The sequence below is a fragment of the Pelophylax lessonae genome, assembly GCF_965119305.1.
Source record: "Pelophylax lessonae genome assembly, chromosome: 10".
Lineage (NCBI taxonomy): Eukaryota > Metazoa > Chordata > Amphibia > Anura > Ranidae > Pelophylax > Pelophylax lessonae.
In genome coordinates, this window is record NC_138777.1 from 26,088,616 (window position 1) to 26,101,322 (window position 12,707).

General features: G+C 45.3%; 1 protein-coding gene across 1 annotated transcript in view; it reads right to left on the bottom strand.

Annotated features, from left to right (window-relative positions):
• PAMR1 (peptidase domain containing associated with muscle regeneration 1) overlaps positions 1–12,707 on the bottom strand; it is a 140,674-nt gene that overhangs the window by 103,831 nt on the left and 24,136 nt on the right. The window contains exon 4 of the mRNA XM_082270151.1: positions 9,222–9,336. Coding sequence (XP_082126277.1) covers positions 9,222–9,336 — 115 coding nt within the window. The remainder of the gene's footprint in view (positions 1–9,221; positions 9,337–12,707) is intronic.

Consider the following 12,707-nt stretch of genomic DNA (forward strand, 5'->3'; position numbering starts at 1 on the left):
CAATAGTAATTGGGGCCTAGTGTGGTTGTGTACGTGTGATATACATACACTTTTTTTGGATCATATTTTCTATTCCGCTATTTAATCAAAAACCTTTGGGGATCAGTTAAATTGGGGGATAGTCTGTGTTGGTACGTGTGAGAGAGATCCACCTTTCCAAGTTTTTGGGGTTCATCTCATACTTCTGAAGATTTGAGGGTGCTGCCTGTTCCATACTCCTCCTCCTACTGCTCAACCATCCTTTTAGGGGTACAAACAATAGTAGTTGGGGCCTAGTGTGGTGGTGTACGTGCGAGATACATACACTTTCTTTTTGATCATATTTTCTATTCCGCTATTCAATTAAAACCTTTGGGGATCAATTCAATTGCGAGATAGTCTGTGTCGGTACGTGTGAGATCCACCTTTCCAAGTTGTTGGGGTTCATCTCATACTTCTGAAGATTTGAGGGTGCTGCCTGTTCCATACTCCTGCTCCTACTGCTCAACCATCCTTTTAGGGGTACAAACAATAGTAATTGGGGCCTAGTGTGGTTGTGTACGTGCGAGATACATACACTTTTTTTGATCATATTTCCTATTCCGCTATTCAATAAAAACCTTTGAGGATCAATTGAATTGCGGGATAGTCTGTGTCGGTACGTGTGAGATCCACCTTTCCAAGTTTTTGGGGTTCATCTCATACTTCTGAAGATTTGAGGGTGCTGCCTGTTCCATACTCCTCCTCCTACTCCTCATCCATCCTTTTAGGGGTACAAACAATAGTAATTGGGGCCTAGTGTGGTTGTGTACGTGCGAGATACATACACTTTTTTTGATCATATTTCCTATTCCGCTATTCAATAAAAACCTTTGAGGATCAATTGAATTGCGGGATAGTCTGTGTCGGTACGTGTGAGATCCACCTTTCCAAGTTTTTGGGGTTCATCTCATACTTCTGAAGATTTGAGGGTGCTGCCTGTTCCATACTCCTCCTCCTACTCCTCATCCATCCTTTTAGGGGTACAAACAATAGTAATTGGGGCCTAGTGTGGTTGTGTACGTGCGAGATACATACACTTTTTTTGATCATATTTCCTATTCCGCTATTCAATAAAAACCTTTGAGGATCAATTGAATTGCGGGATAGTCTGTGTCGGTACGTGTGAGATCCACCTTTCCAAGTTTTTGGGGTTCATCTCATACTTCTGAAGATTTGAGGGTGCTGTCTGTTCCATACTCCTCCTACTCCTCATCCATCCTTTTAGGGGTAGAAACAATAGTAATTGGGGCCTAGTGTGGTTTTGTACGTGCGAGATACATACACTTTTTTGGATCATATTTCCTATTCCGCTATTCAATAAAAACCTTTCTAGGGCAAGATCTTAAATTACAGAAACATGAGGAGACCGTCAAATAAGGGCCGTGGCCTGGGTCGTGGTGCTGCTGGTAGAGCTCCTGTTGCAAGGAGAGGACGTGGTCGATCTGTGCCAGCTACACGCACAAGTGAAACACCTTCCTCAAGTGTGAGTAGGCGACAGAACCTGCATCAGTATTTGGTAGGGCATCAAACGCCCCTAGAAGTGATGAGGCCAGAACAAGTTGAGGCGATAGTAGATTGGTTTGCTGCTGACAGTGCCTCCAGTTCCTTCACATTGTCTCCCACCCAGTCTACTGCAGAAAGGTCAGAGTTGGCACCTGCAGCCAATGTCCAACCGTCTTTCACCTCACCCCCTTGCAAATCAGGCCAGCAGTCTGAGCCCCAAGCCATACAGCAGTCTCTTATTCTTTTTGAGGACTCTGTCAGCAGGGTTTCCCAGGGCCATCCACCTAGCCCTGCCCCAGAAGTGGAAGAGATTGAGTGCAGCGATGCCCAACCACTTATTTCTCAAGATGAGTACATGCAAGGATCATCGCAGCACGTCTCCGATGATGACGAAACGCAGGTGCCAACTGCTGCGGCGTTCAGCATTGTGGAGACCGACAAGGAGGGCAGGGGTGAAGACTGGGTGGAAGATGATGTGGAGGACGATGAGGTCCTCGACCCCACATGGAATGAACGTCATGCAGGTGACCTGAGTAGTTTGGAGGAAGAGGCGGTGGTCGCACAGAGCCACCAGCACAGCAGAAGAGGGAGCAGGGTGCAGAAGCGGAGCGGCCGTGCCCTAGACACTACGCCCGCTACTGCCCAACGCAGCAAGGGAACGAGCGCACCAAAGTCAGCTCAAAGGAGTTCTCTAGCGTGGAAGTTCTTTAGAAAATGTGCTGATGACAGGACACGAGTGGTTTGCACCCTGTGCAATCAGAGCTTGAAGCGAGGCATAAACCTTCTCAACCTGAGCACAACCTGCATAATCAGGCATCTAAGTGCAAAGCACGAGCTGCAGTGGAGTACACACCTTCAAAACCAAGAAACGTCTCTGGCTCATCCTGCTTCCTCTTCTGCTGCAGTCTCGGCCGCTCCAGCCACATCTGTAGTGATACCGGCACCTGCCACCCCGCAAACAGACGATCTGTCAGCAACACCACCACCTGGGTCACCAACAACCATCTCCACAATGTCCCGTGGAAGCGTTCAGCTTTCCATCTCCCAAACACTTGAGAGGAAGAGGAAGTACCCCCCTACCCACCCGCGATCCCTGGCCCTGAATGCCAGCATTTCAAAATTATTGGCCTTTGAAATGCTGTCATTCCGTCTGGTGGAGACGCACAGTTTTAAAAACCTTATGTCGGTGGCTGTCCCACAGTACGTCGTGCCCAGCCGCCACTACTTTTCCAGGCAAGCCATCCCTTCCCTGCACAACCAAGTGGGGGAAAATATCAGGTGTGCACTGCGCAACGCCATCTGTGCCAAGGTCCACCTAACTACGGATACGTGGACCAGTAAGCACGGTCAGGGGCGTTATATCTCCCTAACGGCACACTGGGTAAATGCAGTGGCGGATGGGCCTGAGGCGGATAGCAATTTGGCGCATGTCCTTCCACCACCGAGGATTGCAGGGCGCTTCAGTTTGCCTCCTGTTCCTAACTCCTCCTACTCCGCTTCCTCATCCTCTACCGCCTCCTCATCCGGACAGCGTAACACCTTCACCACCAACTTCAGCACGGCCAGGGGTAAACGACAGCAGGCAGTTTTACAACTTGCCTGTTTGGGGGACAAACCACACACCGCGCAGGAGTTGTGGAGGAGCATGGAACAGCAGACAAATGAGTGGTTGCTGCCAGCGAGCCTCAAGCTAGGCCTGGTGGTGTGCGATAACGGGCGAAATCTCATAGCAGCTCTGGGCCTAGCCGGTTTGACGCACATCCCTTGCCTGGCGCATGTGCTGAATTTGGTGGTGCAGAGGTTCCTTAAAAACTACCCCGATATGTCAGAGCTGCTGCAGAAAGTGCGGGCCGTTTGTGCGCACTTTCGGCGTTCTCACCCTGCTGCTGCTCGCCTGGCAGCGCTGCAGCGTAACTTCGGCCTTCCCGCTCACCGCCTCATATGTGACGTGCCCACAAGGTGGAACTCCACCTTGCACATGCTGGAAAGACTGTGCGAGCAGCAGCAGGCCATAGTGGAGTTTCAGCTGCAGCACGCACGCGTGAGTCGCTCTGCGGAACAGCACCACTTCACCACCAATAACTGGGCCTCCATGCGAGACCTGTGTGCCTTGTTGCGCTGTTTTGAGTACTCCACCAACATGGCCAGTGGCAATGACGCCGTTCTCAGCTTAACTATCCCACTTCTATGCCTCCTTGAAAAAACAATTCGGGCGATGATGGAAGAGGATGTGGCACAGGATGAGGAGGAGGAGGAGGATGAAGAGGTAACATTTCCAAGGCTTTCAGGGCAGTCATTCGCAAGGGGCTCCGAGGGTGGGTTCCTGCACACGCAAACGCCAGGGACGCAATTGTCCAGCAGGGGCACAGTTCTGGAGGATGAGGAGGATGAGGAGGAGGAGGAGCTGGAGGAGGAGATGGAACCATGTTCACAGCAGGGTGGCACCCAGGCCAGCTCATGGCCATCACTGGTGCGTGGCTGGGGGGATACAGAGGACACGGACGATACACCTCCCACAGAGGACAGCCTTTCGTCGCCTCTGGGCAGCCTGGCACACATGAGCGATTACATGCTGCAGTGTCTCCACAACGACCGCCGAGTTGCCCACATTCTAACTTGTGCTGATTACTGGGTGGCCACGCTGCTGGATCCCCGTTACAAGGACAACGTACCGTCCTTAATTCACTCACTGGAGCGCGATCGCAAGATGCGCGAGTACAAGCGCACGCTGGTAGACGCCATGCTGCTGGCATTCCCATCTGACAGCGGGGCCACAGTGGAAGCACAAGGCAGAGGAGGAGGAGGAGGAGGTCGCCAACGCAACCAGGGCACCGCCAGCACCTCAGAAGGCAGGGTTAGCATGGCCGAAATGTGGAAAAGCTTTGTCAGCACGCCACAACAAACAGCAGCACCAGCAGCTCAGATGGAACGTCTTAGCAGGAGGCAGCATTTTACCAACATGGTGGAGCAGTATGTGTGCACACGCCTACATGTAGTGAATGACGGGTCTGCCCCCTTCAACTTCTGGGTCTCCAAATTGGGCACATGGCCTGAGCTTGCCCTTTACGCCTTGGAGGTGCTGGCGTGCCCTGCAGCCAGTGTATTATCTGAACGGGTATTTAGCACGGCTGGGGGCGTTATAACAGACAAGCGCAGCCGCCTGTCCAGAGACAATGTGGACAAGCTCACGTTCATTAAAATGAACCAGGCATGGATCCCACGGGACTTTTCCGTACCTTATGCAGAATAGCAATGGATACCGACCTTACCCACCCATTGTTCCATTTTTGCTCTTTCTCACTCTTTTGGGGTGTACCCTCATTTAAAATTTTTGAAAAGAAGCAGTGTTGGCTACCTCGTCCTCCTCCTCAGGGCCAGATTAATGTAGGGGCTATTGGAGCTGCAGCTCCAGGCCCCTACCTTTTATATAGGCCCCGGGTTGGCCATATTCACTGTTACCGCTCTTCTGTCACTTGTAAACACAGAAGTCTGGCTTCTATGCTCGCTTCCCCAGGCAGCACCCTCAGAACCTCCCCACACAGCGTGAAGGCCGGACAAGGAGGGACAGTTGGCGATGCATGGATGTGTTTATGGGCTTCAGAGACAGCATCCCATGTTGAATTAGGCATGCATGGCTGCACCCTTCCTCCTCTGGGTGCATGGCAAGGCACGGCCCTTAAGGCCCTTCAAAATCCTCAGCACCAAGCCCATGATGCTGTTAATCCGGCCCTGGTCCTCCTCCACCGCCGCTTCCACCTACACCGCCCATAGGTGTGCGCAGCCTATTGCATTAAGGTGTGCACCCCAAAGTTGAAATACACATGCATGTGTTTGCCAGCAGGGAGAGTAATGTATCGGGGCCATGTACCTGTAGGCAAGGAGAAATAGAGCAGAGCAGGTCCCAGGGAGATCTTTCCCATCTCCTCACTGGCAATGCTATGTGCCCTAGGTGATTAGGGTGTGCCCAGGCACACCCAGCACACCCTGTGCGCACGCCTATGTCACCGCCACATCCACCACCACCTCAACCTCCCTCCTACTCCATATGGGCCTCGTCCTTCAGAGATGAAGAAGAACATTGTTTTATTTTTCTGTTTTTTTTTGTTGTTTTAAGTTATTTCCCTATCCACATTTGTTTGCAGAGCACTTGCCATGCTCTTAATTACGTTTTGCTGCCATTTGCAGCACTCTAGCCCTTTCCTTTGGTGTTTTAGAGCCATTTTAGTGCCTTAAAGTTCGGGTCCCCATTGACTTCAATGGGGTTCGGTGTCCGGGAAAAGTTCGGTAAAAGTCCGGGACACGGACCCGGACTTTTTTTTAAAGTTCGGCCGAACCCGTCGAACACGGACATCTAGGTGTCCGCTCAACCCTATTCATGATTGCACTATTAGGATTTAGCGCTGCTTCTTATTTATAATGAAAGAAGGTGGCCTGGTCTGATGAATTCAAGAATGTTTGAGGAACATAACTGTTGGAGATTTAGAGTATAAATGATAAAAGTCTCTGAGATACATATGAAATATATAATGTAATGAAGTTTGAAGGTTATTTCATATTGATTTACAAAGAACTTGGTATTAGTTGTTATTAACTATGATAGTTAATAAGGTCATCACTTCTGTGTATATATATATATATATATATATATATATACATACACAGTGCCTTGCGAAAGTATTCGGCCCCCTTGAACTTTGCGACCTTTTGCCACATTTCAGGCTTCAAACATAAAGATATAAAACTGTAATTTTTTTGAAGAATCAACAACAAGTGGGACAAAATCATGAAGTGGAACGAAATTTATTGGATATTTCAAACTTTTTTAACAAATAAAATACTGAAAAATTGGGCGTGCTAAATTATTCAGCTCTCTTAAGTTAATACTTTGTAGCGCCACCTTTTGCTGCGATTACAGCAGTAAGTCGCTTGGGGTATGTCTCTATCAGTTTTGCACATCGAGAGACTGAAATTTTTGCCCATTCCTCCTTGCAAAACAGCTCGAGCTCAGTGAGGTTGGATGGAGATCCTTTTTTGAACAGCAGTTTTCAGTTCTTTCCACAGATTCTCGATTGTAATCAGGTCTGGACTTTGACCTGGCCATTCTAACACCTGGATATGTTTATTTGTGAACCATTCCATTGTACATTTTGCTTTATATTTTGGATCATTGTCTTTTTGAAAGACAAATCTCCATCCCAGTCTCAGGTCTTATGCAGACTCCATCAGGTTTTCTTCCAGAATGGTCCTGTATTTGGCTCCATCCATCTTCCCATCAATTTTAACCATCTTCCCTGTCCCTGCTGAAGAAAAGCAGGCCCAAACCATGATGCTGCCACCACCATGTTTGACAGTGGGGATGGCGTGTTCAGGGTGATGAGCTGTGTTGCTTTTCCGCTAAACATAACATTTTGCATTATTGCCAAAAAGTTTGATTTTGGTTTCATCTGACCAGAGCACCTTCTTCCACATGTTTGGCGTGTCTCCCAGGTGGCTTGTGGAAAACTTTAAACGACACTTTTTATGGATAGCTTTAAGAAATGGCTTTCTTCTTGCCACTCTTCCATAAAGGCCAGATTTGTGCAGTATACGACTGATTGTTGTCCTATGGACAGAGTCTCCCACCTCAGCTGTAGATCTCTGCAGTTCATCCAGAGTGATCATGGGCCTCTTGGCTGCATCTCTGATCAGTCTTCTCCTTGTATGAGCTGAAAGTTTAGAGGGACGGCCAGGTCTTTGTAGATTTGCAGTGGTCTGATTCTTCTTCCATTTCAATATTATCGCTTGCACAGTGCTCCTTGGGATGTTTAAAGCTTGGGAAATCTTTTTGTATCCAAATCCGGCTTTAAACTTCTCCACAACAGTATCTCAGACCTGCCTGGTGTGTTACTTGTTCTTCATGATGCTCTCTGTGCTTTAAACGGACCTCTGAGACTATCACAGTGCAGGTGAAATTATACGGAGACTTGATTACACACAGGTGGATTCTATTTATCATCATTAGTCATTTAGGTCAACATTGGATCATTCAGAGATCCTCACTAAACTTCTGGAGAGAGTTTGCTGCACTGAAAGTAAAGGGGCTGAATAATTTTGCACGCCCAATTTTTCAGTTTTTTTATTTGTTAACAAAGTTTGAAATATCCAATAAATTTCGTTCCACTTCATGATTGTCTCCCACTTGTTGTTGATTCTTCACAAAAAATTACAGTTTTATATCTTTATGTTTGAAGCCTGAAATGTGGCAAAAGGTCGCAAAGTTCAAGGGGGCCGAATACTTTCGCAAGGCACTGCATATATATATATATATATATATATATATATATATATATATATATATACATATACATATATACATACATACACACATTTCTGTATAATGAATGGCTCTGCCATTCCTGCATACATTGATCTTTCTGACCTCACAGATGGTCACATTGTCTCAGAACCATTATAGCTATTCTTTTGTTAGAACTGGGTAAAACCAGCTTATTGGCTCCTTTTTTCACATATAAAATACAATACATGCTTGAGATTTGTCAGAATCTCTTCCAGGACATACCAGTGAATACCACATACCATATGTGCCTGGAGATATAGAGATTGTCAATTCCAGAACTTTCTGATGACTTCAGAAGTTCAGGGGTTCTCTGGATTGAAACTGAATTTGAATTTATCTGTATTATCATCTGTATTCCATCTTGAATCAAAGCTAAGTAAATCTTTTTATTACTTTACTACTTGCATGTGGTCTTAATTATTGTACTTCATCCACAAATCTGAAAGGGTAAATATATTGAACTTGCCAATAAATGAATATATGTGCAAAATATATATTAATATAATATATATATATATATGTAACATGAAAATGAACCCTTTGTTACATCAAGAGTGGGTGTTACATTTATATTTGGAATTACTACCTTCTTGGGATACACACTTTTTGCTGATATTGTCTTTACATACTGTATAAAAGACAGCTATCTCTATAGATTAAACAGAGAAGAGAAAAGGACATCTCACACTCTGATGACACGTAACACTTCTCTTTCTCTCCTTTTGATGCATGAAAATGTCTATTTTGTTTTGTTTGCCTTACTTTAAGAGAATAAACAAATTTCCTGAAGTATTGTGACAGCTGAGAAGTCTATTTCGAAACAATAACAACAGGCTGGAGGTGTTGACTTGGCCTCCAAATTCTCCAGATCTCAATCAAGTCGAGCATCTCTAGGATGTTCTGGAAAAACAAGTCCGATCCATGGAGGCCCCACCTAACAACTTACAGGACTTAAGAGATCTGCTATTGGCGGCTTGGTGCCAGATACCAATGCATACCGTTGGGGTCCATGCATCCATGGGTTATGGTGGGTGGTCATATTGTTATGGCTATAGTGTATGCTCCAATAATGCACATATGGATATTCCTTGAAAAAAACACATTCACTTCACGTAAGAAAAAAATAAAAAATAGAGATCCCCCAATTGACATTCATAGATTTCTTTTTGCAGACAGGAGAGGTCAGGTGTGTGAAGAAATATGTAGATAGATTTGGAGTTTATGGTTTTCTTCTCCATGTGTTTGAGAAGCAATGAGCCTGAAGGGAAAAACCTGTTCTTGACAACAGCGCCCATCTAAACGAGCCCGTGTACCGTCCGCATTCTAAACATTTGAGCATGAAATATAAAGCTTTATGTACCTGAGTTCTATCGTAAATCCAGAGGTAACTTGGATGCTCCATTCACAGTGGGCATTAAAGGGGTAACTCTCCATCATTATTTCTCCATGGGCGGCTTGGATGACCTCTCCGCATCCTGTGGAATATAGCAGATAATTGGGGTCAGTCCTCCCACACATTTTCCTTTTCTTCCCTTCTTACCTTGTGTGTTGCGCTGCCCCCAGTGGGAGCCGCTGGTAATAGCTGTTTCTTCCCTGAAAGTATAGAAGCTACCCACCACTGTAACCACTTCTGGAAGGTTTTACCCCCTTAATGACCAGGCCATTTTTTGCGATTCAGCACTGCTTTATTTTAATGGACTATTGCGCAGTCATTCGTTGCTGTACCCAAATAAAATTGATGTCCTCTTTTCCCACAAACAGAGCTTTCTTTTGGTGGTATTTGATCACCTCTGCCATTTTTATTTTTTGCGCTATAAACAAAAAAAGAGCAACAATTCTGAGAAGAAAAAAAAAACAATATTTTTCACATTCTGCTATATAACATTCCCAATAAAAAAAGTGTAAAATCAAATTTTTTCATCATTTTAGGCCAATTTGTATACTGCTACTTATTTCTGGTAAAAAAAAAAATCCCAATAAGCGTATTTTAAATTGGTTTGCGCAAAAGTTATCATGTCTACAAACTAGGGGAAAGATTTATGTCATTTTTATTTTTTTTTTAACAGTAATGGCGGCGATCTGCGACATTGCAACGGACAGATCGGACCCCTAACTGACATTTTTGACACTTTTGGGGAGACCGATGACATTACTACAGTAATCAGTGCTAAAAATATGCACTGTTACTGTAATAATGACACTGGCATGGAAGGGGTTAACACCAGGGGTGATCAAAGGGTTAAGCGTGAGCCTAGGGAGGTGTTTTCTAACTGTGGGGGCGGGGCTTGTGAAATCAACAAAGAGACCTGTGATCCTAAATAGGAGGATCACAGGTGCTTTGTGTTCATTCCAGAGAGAACAACGGTCAGCTGTGTTTACAACAGCAGACCGCCAATCTCTCTTCACAGGGAGCGATCGCGGGTGCCCGGCGGCCCCGTGGATTGGCTTCCCCGCTTCCTAATGGGGGCGCAAGCATGCCTCTTCTATTGATTGAAGAAACTTTAACAGGAGAGGGGTTTAGGGTGACCGGATACTCCAAAATGATTAGCACATAGCAATTAGAGGACAATCTTTTCCCAAACCCTCTTGGCGCCGGCGGCTCCCGGCCCTTTAAGAAAGTTACATGCCGGGAAATGAGGCAGGGTTTCTGATCATGTGACCACCGTGATTGGCAGTCACAGCAATCACATGTTCGGAAAGCTCCCAATCGCTAGTACGGAGCTTTCACCGTCAGCTACCTGCGCGCTCCCAGTACGTTTGAAGGCCCACCTGCTGAGCAGCCGCATATATGCGTACGGCAGGTGTCAAGGTAACCACTTGCCCCCCGGAAGATTTACCCCCCCCTTCATGACTAGATCATTTTTTACAATACGGCAATGCGTTATTTAAGTGACAATTGTGCGGTCATGCAACGCTGTACCCAAATAAAATTGATGTCCTTTCATTCCCACAAACAGAGCTTTTGGGGGTATTTGATCACCTCTGCATTTTTTATTTTTTGCGCTATTAAAAAAATACAGATAATTACTTTCTGCTATAAAACACATACAATAAAAAAATGTAAAAAATCGAATTTCTTTATCAGTTTAGGCCAGTATGTATTCTGCTACATATTTTTGGTAAAAAAAATAAAAAATCCCAATAAATGTATATTGATTGGTATGCGCAAAAGTTACAGCGTCTACAAACTAGGGGATTTTTTTTTTTGCTAGGCGATAAGCGACTTATAGAGGGACCGCAATATTGCGGCAGGAAATCTGACACTAACTGACACTTTTTACACTCTTTGGGGACCAGTAACACTGATATAGTGATCAGTGATAAAAGTATGCACTGTCACTGTACTAATGCCAGTGATTATGAGAACTGTAGGAGGTGCTTTTACTAGGGGAAGAGATGGAATTGATTCCCTGCTTTGCAGGGACACAACTTCCATCACTTCCCTCCTGTCAGCATGGCGATCTGCCTTGTTTACACTCAGAGATGTATAGTAACTAAGTAGAACTACTTCACTCCTGTACTTAAGTACCGAAAGGCGGTATCTGTACTTTCCTAGAGTAGAATTTTTTTCTCCTACTTCCACTTTTACTTCACTACATTTTTTCAATGATTTCAATACTTCTACTCCAATATTTTGTTTTTTTGTGCTGCATAGTTACTCGTTACAATTATAAAAATTACCACTGCCAGAACAGTAGATGGCAGGTTTCATGAAGCTCAAAACATGTGTATTATCAGCGCATATGAAAATAAATGCTACTGTATGTATAAATAAAAGCTGCATTTGCAATAATAAAAAACAATATGATGTTCAAACTTTTGACTTCTTTCTTTAATAACTACATAACACAGTACTTGTACTTTTACTTTCAGTACTTGAGTAGCAAAATTAAAAAAAAAAAACTACATGCAATACTTAAGTACAAAAAATGTTGAATACTTTAGTACTTCTACTCGAGTCACTTTTAGATCGAGCACTTCCACTTCTACTCAAGTCACTTTTTGATCGAGCACTTGTACTTTTACTCAAGTATGGGTTTCGAGTACCGTGCACCTGCTGATTGGCTTCCTCTGTGTGTAATCACAGCGGAAGCAAGCCGCCGGCAGCCTGCATACCCCTACCTGGAAGAGTTGGATCACCTATATATATATATATATATATATATATATATACGTGATCAGGCGCAATGGTGCTGTTTAGTGGTTAAGCAAACGTGAATGTTGGACAGTCTGAACCCCAACATCTGAAGAATATAAAGCAACTTTCTGAACAGGCTAGGACCTCAAAGTTGAAGACCATGAGCCAAGTTGCTTTGGCATCTGGTTACCTTGCGCCTCTCCACAACTACTGGTAGCAAATGCAATTTCCATAACACTGCACAGTCACAGGGATTGATTCAGGGTCTTTACTCACAAGCCCCCAAAACAGCTGCCACCTTCCAGCTTCCTCCGGACCTGACTCAACGAGTTAGGGTTCTTTCACATGGGCCTTCCGCCCGGTGGACTCCCGTTTTGCTCAGCGGGGATCGATCCACCGATCCCCGCTGAGCGGGCGGATGACAGGTCCGTCTCCACTTACTTTGCAGAGACGGAGCTGTCAGATCCCTGCTCTCCTCTATGGGAGATCGGAGGAAAGCGGACCGCCTGTACCAGGCTCAGCCCACATTCACACTGAGGGAAGGTTTGAAATCATGCGAGTTCAGCTGAATTTGTAAGAATTCAAACCGGCATTTCAGTCCGGACAATTTGAGAGACGGGTTCATGCACAGATGTCTATTGAAATTGCCCTCGAAGTCTCCAAAAGAAGTGCAGGAACTGCTTTTGGGAAATGGTATGGCACCACGAG